General features: G+C 45.3%; 1 protein-coding gene across 2 annotated transcripts in view; it reads right to left on the reverse strand.

Annotated features, from left to right (window-relative positions):
* Positions 1–876: 876 nt before the first annotated feature.
* HAO1 (hydroxyacid oxidase 1) overlaps positions 877–13,588 on the reverse strand; it is a 104,039-nt gene continuing 91,327 nt past the window's right edge. The window contains exon 8 of one of the 2 annotated variants that reach the window (XM_029596863.1): positions 877–1,183. In XM_029596863.1, coding sequence (XP_029452723.1) covers positions 1,113–1,183 — 71 coding nt within the window. In that variant the 3' untranslated portion in view covers positions 877–1,112. The remainder of the gene's footprint in view (positions 1,184–13,588) is intronic. The other variant, XM_029596864.1, reaches the window with a different exon arrangement.

Raw genomic sequence — 13,588 nt, forward strand, 5'->3', positions numbered from 1 at the left:
GATAAAATTTTCTGGGCAATTTTAGCCAGGTATATCCAGCAGAACCTTTATCTGGGCATGATCTGCTGAAAATTACCCAGATAAAGTTACACTGATAAATTTCCAGCTCACCAGCAGCTCGCTGAATATTGACCTCATAGTCGCTAAAGTTTTGTTAGCTTGTAGAAACAGTGTTTATCAAAGGTCCTCTCTGGGCCAGATATTTGTACCTACGGGCGGGCGTAGATTTGAGCACGCAACCCAGCATGCACAAATCTACGCCCGATTTTAAAACATGCGCGCGCAGCCATGTGCATGTTATAAAATCCGGTGTCGGCGTGCGCAAGGGGGTGCACATTTGTGCACCTTGCGCACGCCGAGCCCTAGGGAAGCCCCGATGGCTTTCCTTCCGCACCCCCCACCTTCCCCTGCCTTCCCCTATCTAACCCGCTCCCCCCCCCCAGCCCTACCTAAATCCCCCCCCTACCTTTATTTTTTTATTTACGCCTGCCTCCGGGCAGGTGTAGGTTGCACTTGCCGGCCGAGTGCTGGTGCGCAATCCCCGGACCCAGTGGCAGTGGAGAGACCTCTGGCCACGCCTATGCCCCGCCCCTGGACCACCCCGCCCACACCCCACCTATTTTTTCAAGCCCCGGGACTCACATTATGTATCGGGGCTTGCACGCGTCATCGGGCCTTTGCAAAATAGGCTCGGCACGTGCAGGAGCGGGTTTTCGGGGTTACGCGCGTAACCCTTTTAAAATCCGCCCCTCTGACTACACTGTATAAATCTTCCCACTTGAAATCCATCAGGAATGCATACACAGCAAAAGGACTACAATGGTCATAACAGTATTTTACTACTAGGTGAAAGGATGCCATGTTGATGGGAAAAGTAATATTTAATATCTGGATACACCAAGGAGTACATAGTAAGCATTAACATTTTATTTCAGGCACACAATGAATCTATTTTGAATGTTCCTATTAAAATCAGGAGGGATCATTTTTATTTCAGTTTTGTAAATAAAGGTATTTAATTTGTAATAAAGAGTAACCACTGTTTACATATTATTTCTTTGTGAACAATAGCATTTTCTAAAAAGAATAAAAATAAAAAATGTATTCTGTTGCTAGATCCTAGAAATAGTAAAGGGATCTCTTCGGACCAATGTCTTATCAATTTCTTTCACACTGTGGCAACCTGAAAAAATAAGTTGCTTACAATTAGTTTAACAATAACTTCAGATTCAGTAATTGTTTTCCCAGAATGGCTACAGTCATAACCTTTTAAGTGAGAGCAATAATCAAAGCCATTTCTATGGGAAAAATGCTTTTACCTGAGCAAATGGTTTATTTGATTATTGTGCACCCTATATGCAAATAAATATACCTGCATACACCAGGAACATGAACACATTTACCCACATATATTCATAGGTGAGGTGTTTTCAAGATGGGGTTTTGTCAGGGAAGGCACTTTCGTGGATAGTTCTGAATAGTTAAAACAACCAGCATACGTTTGCCTTAAAAAGATACCCACACAAAAAAGAAATGCAAATTTGTTCAGGTTCTTTTCATGGAGCAATAATCAAAGCAAAACAACTTACATAGTTTTTCTTTGATTATATCAGAAAGCCCCGATAGTATAAACTACTCACTGGTTTGCCAAAATATAGTCATGCTCCTGCTAGTTCCTTATCTCTCTGAGCTAATACACCACTATATTGATCCCACTCTCTTCACTCTCTTTCCCAGACATACTCCTTAGTATCCCTTTAAGTAATAAGACACTCTAGTTTTCATGCCCTGTTCCTTCACACTATCTCTGGAGCAAGTTCCTAACTGTAATATATATTTCTTTTCATTTCCAATTTCAGGTAAAAAACAAAGTATTCCCACTTACTATTCTAGATACATCATTCCCCAGAGTTTTGTTGATTTTTCTTTTGCCTGGCAGATGCTTCCTATTCTTTTGGGTTTCCAAATCCAACAGAATAGGCCTCTACTGGAGCTATGATGCTATAAGTCTTGATTTGTACCCACCTGGGTTTGATATAAGAACATAGGAATTGCTATGCTGGGTCAGACCATGGTTGATCGAGCCAAGCATCATGTCTCCAACAGTGGCCAATCCAGGTCATAAGTACCTGGAAGATCCCATAAAGTAAATCTAATTCCTGTTATTCATTCCCAGGGATAGCAATAGCTAGGGATGTGCATTTGTTTTGAACGAATGCCCAATCCGCAACGTATATGTCCCTATTCTTGCATTCATGGGGTTCTGAAACATATGGAAAACCCCCAAGAATGCAATGTATCATTAACAAATATAAACCCTACCCTCCTGACCCCCCCCAAGACTTGCCAAAAGTCCCTGGTGGTCCAGCGGGGGTCCTGGAGCGATCTTCTGCACTCGGCCGTCGGCTGCTGGTAGTCAAAATGGCGCCAATAGCCTTTGCCCTTACTATGTCACAGGGGCTACCGGTGCCATTGGTCGGCCCCTGTCACATGGTAGGAGCACAAGATGGCATTTTTTCTATATTCCTTTTTGGATTATTCCTAACATTCTATCTGCTTTTTTGACTGCAGCCATGCACTGAACCAAGGATTTCAACATATTGTCCACAGGACTTCAAGGTCCTTTTCCTGGGTAGTGACTCCCAAAAATAACTCTGCATCATATACCTGTAGTTGGGATTACTTTTCCTTATGTGCATCACTTTGCACTTTTCCACATTAAATTTCATCTGCCATTTATTAAATTTCATCTGCCATTAGTCTCACAAGATTCTTCTATAGTTCCTTGCAATCCGCTGCTATTTTAACAAATTTGAATAATTTTGTGTCATCTGTAATCTGATCACCTCACTCAACATTCCCTTTTCCAGATCATTTGTGAATAAGTTAAACAGTACAGGACCCAGTGCTACTCCACTAATGACCTTTCTCCATTTGGAAAATTGACCATTTAGTCCTACCTTCTTGTTTCTGGCCTTTTGACCAATTACCAATCCACAATAGAATACTGCCTCCAGTCCCTAATATTGCAATTTTCTGAGGAACATTTTATGGGGAATTGGGTCAAATGCCTTCTGAAAATCCAAATATACTAATCAATAGGGGTGTGCATTCGTTTTTGACATATTGGCAATCCGCAACATATATGTCCCTATTGGTTGCATTTGTGGGGAAGCAAAACGTATTGCGACTCCCCACGAATATAACATATCTTCTGTTTTATCCATTGCATGGCGCGCGCATGTGCTTTTCTTCGCCACCATTTGCAATCGGATGACGCCATTTGGGTGTATCCAGAGCCAAAAACAGCCCTTTCCTGTGAGTCATCAGTGACCTCACAGCCCTGTCAGAGTGGGTTGGACAGGTTGGCACGGATATCGGAATGCAGCGTATCAGCGATAACATTTTGGAAATGCACTGAATTTTCCTGATGACCCAGCACTATATATACTTAAGCACGCCGCGTGCCACGCACTTTCTTTGCAGGGATGGTCTGGGGAGGTGGTCTCTGCGGAAGGTTGCTGCACTCTGAGCTAGTCTGAGTTCAGAAATCTCTATACAATTGCTAGCTAGGCTCGTTACTTAAGAGAAAAAGATATTTCTTTAATTTGCTGCAGTGCAAAATAGCCCTGTTTGTTTTTAAGCAGTTTATATAGGTGATCTGAGATGGTCTCTCTGTGCCAGGAAGAGAAGCAGCTAGCACTGCCATTTTGTTTAATTCACCTTCTGGGCTAGGCAAGGAACTGTGACGGTGGGCAGTGGGTAGTTTAGCAGACTGAACTTTATTATTGGGACATTCTGTGTAGTGAAATCCCCAGTCTGCCTCTTTTGTGCCTACAAGCAAGCTGTGTGTGTGCATAGCAAGGCACTGTGACAGTGGGCAATGGGTAGTTTAACATACTGAACTTTATTATTGGGACAGTCTGTGCAGTGAAATCCCCAGCCTGCCTCTTTTGTGCTTTCAAGCAAGTTGTGTGTGTGTGCACACCACACACATTACATTAGTGCATAGCAAAGCACTGTGACAGTGGGCAGCCAGTAGGCACTAGGCAGTGACATTAAATCCATAATGTCAGGGAAAGATATATGTGGTCGAGTGATTGGGACTGGCAGAGGAGGCACTTCAAAAGGCACTAGTGCCAGTCCCCCATTAAAGTTAAAAAGGGACCTGTTGCAATCTAAACTCTTTGGAGGGGCAGGCAGTTCTAACCGGAAAAAATATGAAATCTAAACATGATGTATCACCACCACCTCTTTCTGACCCTGTAGTTTTGGAGGTGAGGGAAGGGGAGGCTGAGTCATGCCAGACAAAATGTTGACACCCAAAAGCAGCAGTGGGACAGAAGTCTCAACTAAGCATTGACAATGTAGCGCAGGCACTGTTTGCTTCTGATTCAGATGAAGAATCATCTTGTGTGGGATTCTCATCAGAAATGGAAGAAGTAATAGCTGACGAAGTTTTAGGAGGATCAGTTAGTCCTGTCTTAGCCTCCACTTTAGTGCAGCAGGGAAGAGATGAAACTAATGAGGAAGAACAGTAGTCAGCGCATGCACAGAGGGGGACTGAGGCCCCTGGCATTGCTTCTCAGGTTGCACCCACTACTAAAGCTCCAGTGTCAGCATCCACCCCCAAGGCTATACAGAAGGGAGGATCATGAAAGACATCTGCGATCTGGAGCCACTTTAAAGTGACTGATGACCCGAGTTTTGCTCGGTATAATTACTGTGGCAGGGCTATTAGAAGAGGCAAGCAAATGGGACAGCTATCTAATTTTGGCATGACACATCATATGAAGAGGCAACACCCAACAAGAGTACTGCCATCTGGGGATGGTGGCAGTACCAGTCAGCGAACCCCTTCCAAGCAGCGTAAAGAGGTTGAAAAGCTGCAGAGTCAGCACACACCCTCATCCCCTTCTAGCAGTCAGGGGGCAGGCCAGCAAACCCCTGATATGGAGCTGCAGACACCCCTTCATGAACTTTCTGGTACAATGGACATAGGTGTGCAGAATCCCCTAGGGCATCATGATTGGTTAGTCATGAGTCAGCTGGTAAAACTCCTGAAGCCCTTCAAGGATGTCACGGAGGAGCTGAGTTCCAGAAGTGCCACCTTGGCTGACATCATCCCTATAGTTAATTTCCTGGATGAAAATTTGGAGGCGTTTAAACAGGAAGAGGGAATCACAGTTGAGGTGCTGCATTGTCTGGACATGTTGCAGCAGCAGGTGGAAGAGAGTTTAAGGCCTTTAACAGCACAGAACACAACCATGCTCACCACAGTCTGAGATCCCCGTGTGAAAGGGAAACTCGCCCTACAGTATGATTGTCTGTTATTAGTAAAGGACCTGCTATTATCAAATGTCCGTGAACAGGAGCTCCATACGCAGAGACAGATTAGGCGTGAAGCAGAGGTGGAAACAGCGGGCACTTCAGAGAGTTGTAGTAGCCCAAGCTGGAGCAGCATTCTGTCAGTGACAACTAGTACCTACTCCTCCTCCACTTCAGAATGCCAAAGGCATGTTGCCCATAAAGATTCATCTGTTGTGCTACAGGCTAGAGAGAAAGCAGCTGGCATTAATGACTCTCAGCCCACCCAAGCAAAGGACACACCAGCACGGTATCTCTCAGAGCCGACAGAAAACATGCAGACAGATCCACTGGCATATTGGGCTCACAAGTCCACTATCTGGCCACACCTAGCCAAAGTGGCTCAGCGATATCTGTCATGTCCACCAACCAGTGTGCCCAGTGAACGTGTTTTTTCAATGACAGGGGATATTCATGAGCCCTCACCGCTCAAGGCTGGCACCAGAGTTGATGGAAATGCTAGTGTTTTTGAAAGTAAACCTGCCTTTGCTTGGGTTTCCAAATTTTCCCTGTGAATGGCAAGATGAATAAAAGCAATTGAAAGCCTTGCAGCAGCTCCAAGTGCCTCCTATGCTCCAGATAATATAAGCACTGCAGCACATGTAGCTGACCTGAAATGCTGGGCCTGTCTGTCCACTGTCCAGGCCTAACGTCCCTACAAGGGCCTGACCTGAAACGCTGTGCCGGTCTGTCCACTGTCCAGGCCTAACATCCCTACAAGGGCCTGAACTCAAACGCTGTGTCTGTCCATCCACTGTCCAGGCCGTATGTCCCTACAAGGGCCTGACCTGAAATGCTGTGCCGGTCTGTCCACTGTCCAGGCCATACGTCCCTACAAGGGCCTGACCTGAAACGCTGTGCCGGTCTATCCACTGTCCAGGCCGTAAGTACCTACAAGGGCCTGACCTGAAACGCTGTGCCTGTCCGTCCATTGTCCAGACCTTACATCCCTACAAGGGCCTGACCTGAAACACTGTGCCTGTCCGTCCACATTTGGAATGTAAGAACATGAAAAGCTGACTTAAGATGTTTGGAGCTTGCATATTTCATATGCTCAATATTTTTCATGACCTTGCCAACAGTAATATTTCTAGTACTATCGAAAACTGGTGGAAGTTGCACTCTAGTTCATCCTCTGTGTTCACATTGTTTACAGAGGCACTGTGTAAACCACAAAGTCAACATAGGTTGATATTGTAGATTTTGACTTTAGCAGTTTCCTTATTTCTGAGAGCTCTTTCTGTTCCTTTGTCGTCAGCTGAAGTGCATAAGTATAGTTAATAGCTTCTGGGTATTCCAGAATAATCTCCAGCTCAGTTCTTGCTTCACAAATGGCAGTCTCTATTGCTCTAAAAGTATCCTCTGTTGAATTATCTTTCAGAAATGAAAAAGATGACATTTTCTTCTGGCAGTGAACCAGTTCAGGAAGAAGTTACAGGGCAAACCACAACATACCTGCACAAAGGAAATCCTCGATTGCTTTGCCTGTCCGCCCAGGCCTTATGTCCCTACAAGGGTTGGACCTCGATTGCTTTGCCTGTCCGTCCAGGCCTTATTTCCCTACAAGGGTTGGACCTCGATTGCTTTGCCTGTCCGTCCAGGCCTTATGTCCCTCCAAGTGTTGGACCTCGATTGCTTTGCCTGTCCATCCAGGCCTTATGTCCCTACAAGGGTTGGACCTCCATTGCTTTGCCTGTCCGCCCAGGCCTTATGTCCTTCAAGGGTTGGACCTAGATTGCTTTGCCTGTCTGTCCAGGCCTTATGTCCCTAACAAGGGTTGGACCTCAATTGCTTTGCCTGTCCGTCCAGGCCTTATGTCCCTACAAGGGTTGGACCTCGATTGCTTTGCATGTCCATCCAGGCATTATGTCCCTACAAGGGTTGAACCTCCATTGCTTTCCTTGTCTGTCCAGGCCTTATGTCCCTACAAGGGTTGGACCTCGATTGCTTTGCCTGTTTGTCCAGGCCTTATGTCCATACAAGGGTTTGACATTGAAATTGTTGGTTCAGTGTGCTGCGGCAGTCAAAAAAGCAAACAGAATGTTGGGAATTATTAGAAAGGGAATGGTGAATAAAACAGAAAATGTCATAATGCCACTGTATCGCTCCATGGTGAGACCACACCTTGAATACTGTGTATAATTCTGGTCACCTCATCTCAAAAAAGATATAATTGCAATGGAGAAGGTACAGAGAAGGGCTACCAAAATGATAAGGGGAATGGAACAGCTCCCCTATGAGGAAAGACTAAAGAGATTAAGACTTTTCAGCTTGGAGAAGAGACAGCTGAGGGGGGATATGATAGAGGTGTTTAAAATCATGAGAGGTCTAGAACGGGTAGATGTGAATCTGTTATTTATCTTTCAGATAATAGAAAGACTAGGGGGCTCTCCATGAAGTTAGCATGTGGCACATTTAAAACTAATCAGAGAAAGTTCATTTTTACTCAAGACACAATTAAACTCTGGAATTTGTTCCCAGAGGATGTGGTTAGTGCAGTTAGTATAGGTGTGTTTAAAAAAGGATTGTATAAGTTCTTGGAGGAGAAGTCCATTACCTGCTATTAATTAAGTTGACTTAGAAAATAGCCACTGCTATTACTAGCAACTGTAACATGGAATAGACTTAGTTTTTGAGTACTTGCCAGATTCTTATGGCCTGGATTGGCTACTGTTAGAAACAGGATGCTGGACTTGATGGACCTTGGTCTGACCCAGTATGTCATCTTCTTATGTTCTTATGTTTGCTTTACCTGTCCGTCCAGGCCTTATGTCCCTACAAGAGTTGGACCTCGATTGCTTTGCCTGTTCGTCTAGGCCTTATGTCCCTAGGTGGGATTGTCCTCTCTCCTCGACTGCTCTGCCTGTCCGTCCAGGCCTTATGTCCCTACAAGGGTTGGACCTCGATTGCTTTGCCTGTCCGTCCAGGGCTTATGTCCCTACAAGGGTTGGACCTCGATTGCTTTGCCTGTTCATCCAGGCCTTATGTCCCTACAAGGGTTTGACCTCGATTGCTTTGCCTGTTCGTCCAGACCTTATGTCTCTACATGGGCTTGACCTCTGTCCTCGACTGCTGTGCCTGTTCGTCCAGGCCTTATGTTCCTAGGTGGGCTTGATCTCTGTCCTCAACTTCTGTGCCTGTCCATCCAGGACTTATGTCCCTACGTGGGCCTGACCTCTGTCCTCAAATGCTGTGCCTGCCTATCCATCCAGGCCTTATGTCCCTAGGAAGGATTGAACTCTGTCCTCGACTGCTGTGCCTGTACGTTCAGGACTTATGTCCCTAGGTGAGATCGACCTCTGTCCTCGACTGCTGTGCCTATCCGTCCAGGCCTTATGTCCCTATGTGGGCTTGACCTCTGTCCTCGAATGCTGTGCATGCCTGTCCGTCCAGGCCTTATGTCCCTAGGTGGGATTCACCTCTGTCCTCGACTGCAGTGTCTGTCCGTCCAAGTCTTATGTCCCTACAAGGGGTGGACCTCGATTGCTTTGCCTGTTCGTCCAGGCCTTATGTCCCTACGTGGGCTTGACCTCTGTCCTCGAATGCAGTGCCTGCCTTTCCGTCCAGGCCTTATGACCCTACGTGGGCTTGTCCTCTGTCCTCGAATGCTGTGCCTGCCTGTCCGTCCAGGCCTTATGTCCCTATGTGGGCTTGACATCTGTCCTCGAATGCTGTGCCTGTCCATCCAGGCCTTAAGTCACTACAAGGGTTGGACCTCGATTGCTTTGCCTGTTTGTACAGGACGTATGTCCCTACAAGATTTGGACCTCAAATGCTTTGCCTGTTCGTCCAGGCCTTATGTCCCTACAAGTGTTTGACCTCATTTGTTTTGCCTGTCCGTCCAGGCTTTATGTCCATACGTGGGCTTGACTTCTGTCCTCGAATGCAGTGCCTGCCTTTCCGTCCAGGCCTTATGACCCTACGTGGGCTTGTCCTCTGTCCTCGAATGCTGTGCCTGCCTGTCCGTCCAGGCCTTATGTCCCTATGTGGGCTTGACATCTGTCCTCGAATGCTGTGCCTGTCCATCCAGGCCTTATGTCCCTACAAGGGTTTGACCTAGATTGCTTTGCCTGTCCGTCCATGCCTTATGTCCCTACGTGGGCTTGACCTCTGTCCTCGAATGCTGTGCCTGCCTGCCGTCCAGGCCTTATGTAAATGTGTGGGCTTGACCTCTGCCCTCAAATGCTGTGCCTGTCCGTCCAGGATTTATGTCCCTACAAGGGTTTGACCTTGATTTTCTTTGCCTGTTCGTCCAGGCCTTATGTTCCTACAAGGGTTTGACCTAGATTGCTTTGCCTGTCCGTCCAGGCCTTATGTCCCTACGTGGGCTTGACCTCTGTCCTTGAATGCTGTGCCTGCCTGCCATCCAGGCCTTATGTCCCTAGGTGGGATTACCCTCTGTCCTTGACTGCTGTGCCTGTCCGTCCAGGCCTTATGTCCCTACAAGGGTTGGACCTCGATTGCTTTGCCTGTCCATCTAGGCCTTATGTCCCTACAAGGGTTTGACTTAGATTGTAAGCCCTCTGGGGATAGGGAAATACCTACAGTACCTGAATGTAATCCACTATGAAGTGCTGGAAAACCATGACAAGTGGAATATAAATAAATAAATAAATAAATAGAAATTGCTGTGCCTGTCCATCCAGGCCTTATGTCCCTAACTGGCCTTGACCTCTGTCCTCGACTGCTGTGCCTGTTTGTCCAGGTCTTATGTCCCTACGTGGGACTGCCTTCTGTCCTCTAATGCTGTGCCTGTCTGGCCAGACCAGGCACAGTCCTAATGGCTGAACTCTCGTTGCAAAGGGAAACCTCAGTCTCTGGCAATTCAAACTAGTAATCCTTCACAGCATGGATCCTTAAATAAAACAAACAGTTTTCTTTAGTTTCAGAGCAGAGAAGAGAACTTCCTCCGTCTTGCTTATGAAGTCATGATCTGTTTGCAAATGCTTAAATCCTAACAATTTGTACCATTATACACTATAGGGGCCAACCCATTCCATTGAGCTCTTTCCTGCTCAAAGGAAAGGGAACTCTCCCTCGGTGTAGCCAGCCTGTATCTACCCTCTCACCCATGTTGAACCGCTGTTTACATGGCAACCTCCTCCGCCTCAGCCTTTAAATTTCTCGTTTGTATATCTGCTAACTCTAGCAGATTTTAAAAGACCAGCAAGAGCTCACTAGATGCCAAAAGAAACACCCCACTCTAGGGGCCAACCCATTCTTGGGAGCCCTTTCCTGCACAAAGGAAAGGGAACTCTCCCCAGGTGTAGCCAGGCTGTATCTACCCTCTGCCTCTGTGCCTTGCTGCCATACACCAGATGACTCACTCAACTCCTTGTGGTGTTCTGGCCACTATCATGGTTGCTTAGTGTGATGGTGCTAGTCTTTCTGCTTGCTATGTTCCCCCTTCATTGTGCTGTAGGATGTTGATGCCACTTGTCTTGCCGCTTTGCCTGTCGTGCTGCCTTCGAGGGTTCATGCATCTGTTATCGGTGCTCTCTTTTGAAGCTGTGGTGTGTTTTTGACACTCTCGCTGCTCTTTGCACCTCTATTAAAGCACTCTTCTTGCCACTCCTGGTACCCCTTTGCCACTTTAAAGTACCTTAGGCTATTCATGCCACTTTGGTGCCACTTTGCCACAGTCTAAGTACCTTGGAGCTGTTTTGTTGTTCTGATGATTGCTCCCCAGAAGTTTCATCAAAATTGATAATAAAATCCCAATTCTGCAGCCAAAAATAGGCTGCAAATACTTCCCCCATTGACTTTAATGGGAACCGGAAAATGAATGCACGTATCAACGTATCGGGGGTGCCATTGAACGAATACAAAATATCTGGGCCCCGACGAATACGTATCCCGAATCCAACGAATAATTTCCGGCTGCACATCCCTACTAATCAATTTGCTTGCTTTTAATCTGTTTATTTACACCTAAAAAAATCTAAAAGATTGATAAGATATGACTTCCCCTTGCTAAAAACCATAGTAACTCTTCCCCATTAAGCCATGTCTGTCTATATGGCCAGTGATTTTGTTTGCCTGGCATTGATGTCAGGTTCACTAATCTATAGATTCCTGGATCATCCCTGGAGCCCGTTTTAAAAATTGATGTCACATTGGCCACCTTCCAGTCTGCAGGAAACATGGCTGTTGTAAATGAAAGATTATATAGTACTAGTAACAGCAATTTCATGTTTCTGTAATGGATGCCATCCAGTCCCAGTGATTTATTACTCTTTAGTTTGTCAATCTGATCTATTACATTTTCCCTTGTCATAGATATTTGTTTTAGTTGTTCAAAATCCCCAACATGAAAGAATGCTTCAGGTGTGGATATGTTACCAGCATCCTCCTCTGAAAAGACTGAAACAAAGATTTCATTCATTTGTTATGCTATTTTCTTGCCCTTCCTGAGCACCCCTTTTGTCTCTCAGCTATCTAGTGGCCCAATTGACTCCCTAAGAGACTTTTGGCTTCAAATGTGTTTCAAAGGTTTTTATTATTAGTTTTTGCTTCACTGGAAAGCTTTTTCTCAGTCTTTCTTGACCTGTCTAACTACTGTTTCATTTTTTGAACAATGCCCTTCTAACTTTAACTGCCTCTTTTATCTCACTATTAAACCACTCTGGCAGTCATTTGGTCTTCTTTCAACCTTTTTTAATGTATGGACAACATTTTACCTGGGCTTCCCAAATGGTATTTTTAAATAATGTCCATTTCCCTTGCAAACTTTTAACCCTTGCCGCTGCTTCTTTTATTTTTTCATAACTTATTTTCCTCATTTCATCATAGTCTCTCTTTTAAATTTACATGCTACTATAATAGTTCTAATTTCCTCCCTCCAGTGATTATGTCAAATTTGATTGCATTATGACTACTATTGCTTAGTTGCTCTACCATAGTAATTCTTTGATCAGGTCATGCATTTAGTTGAGGAATAGATCTAAAGTAGCTGCCCCTCTCATAAGTTCTAGGACCAGCTGTTCTATGAAGCAGTCATTTATTGCATCTAGAAACTTAACCTCAATAATCTCTCCATTTTTACTTCTCTCCTCCCTGCCATTTAGCCCAGTCACTATAGCCATAATCAATGACAAGAAGTAACATAGAAACATTGAAGCATGTTGCAAAAAATAACAAACCATTACAGCCTATCTAGTCTGCCCATCCATACCAACTATTCAGTTTTCTAATCCCTTTCTTGAATTCAGATATCATCCTTGTCTGCTCCATCTCTACAGGGAGGGCATAGCTTGGTAGTTCATATAGAATTTGATATATATGCACACATTGTGTCTGGCCACTAGGTATCAACATTGTTCAGTGGCAAGGAATACCTTCCTCAGAGCTATGAATACTCTTACTGATATATCCTCACACCCATCTGAAATGAAGATCAGAAGCCAGGCTCAGGTCCCATTAGATACATAGAAATGACGGCAGAAGAAGACCAAATGGCCCATCTAGTCTGCCCAGCAAGCTTCACACATTTTTTTCTCTCATACTTATCTTTTTCTCTTAACTCTTGGTTCTATTTCCCTTCCACCCCCACCATTAATGCAGAGAGCAGTGATGGAGCTGCATCCAAGTGAAATACCTAGCTTGATTAGTTAGGGGTAGTAGGGGTAGTAACCGCTGCAATAAGCAAGCTACACCCATGTTTATTCCCTTTACCCAGACTATGTCATACAGCCCCTATTGGTTGTTTTTCTTCTCTCCTGCCGTTGAAGCGGAGAGCCATGCTGGTTATGCATTGAAAGTGAAGTATCAGGCCCTTTTGGTTTAGGGTAGTAACCGCCGTAACAAGCCAGCTACTCCCCTCTTTGTGATTGCAATCCTTTTTTCCACATTTCCTCTTGCCGTTGAAGCTTAGAGCGATGTTGGAGTCACAGTAAGCATCTGTATGTTTATTTAATAAGGGTATTGTCTCCGGGCAGTAGCCATCGTTCTGGTGAGCCACCCACTCTACATTGGCGGTCACTTGACTTTATGGATCCACAGTGTTTATCCCATGCCCCTTTGAAGTCCCTCACAGTTCTGGTCTTCACCACTTCCTCCGGAAGGGCATTCCAGGCATCCACCACCCTCTCCGTGAAGAAATACTTCCTGACATTGGTTCTGAATCTTCCTCCCTGGAGCTTCAAATCGTGACCCCTGGTTCTGCTGATTTTCTTCCTACGGAAAAGGTTTGTCGTTGTCTTTGGATCATTAAAACCTTTCA

This window comes from Rhinatrema bivittatum, chromosome 3, assembly GCF_901001135.1.
Source record: "Rhinatrema bivittatum chromosome 3, aRhiBiv1.1, whole genome shotgun sequence".
NCBI classification, from domain to species: Eukaryota; Metazoa; Chordata; class Amphibia; order Gymnophiona; family Rhinatrematidae; genus Rhinatrema; species Rhinatrema bivittatum.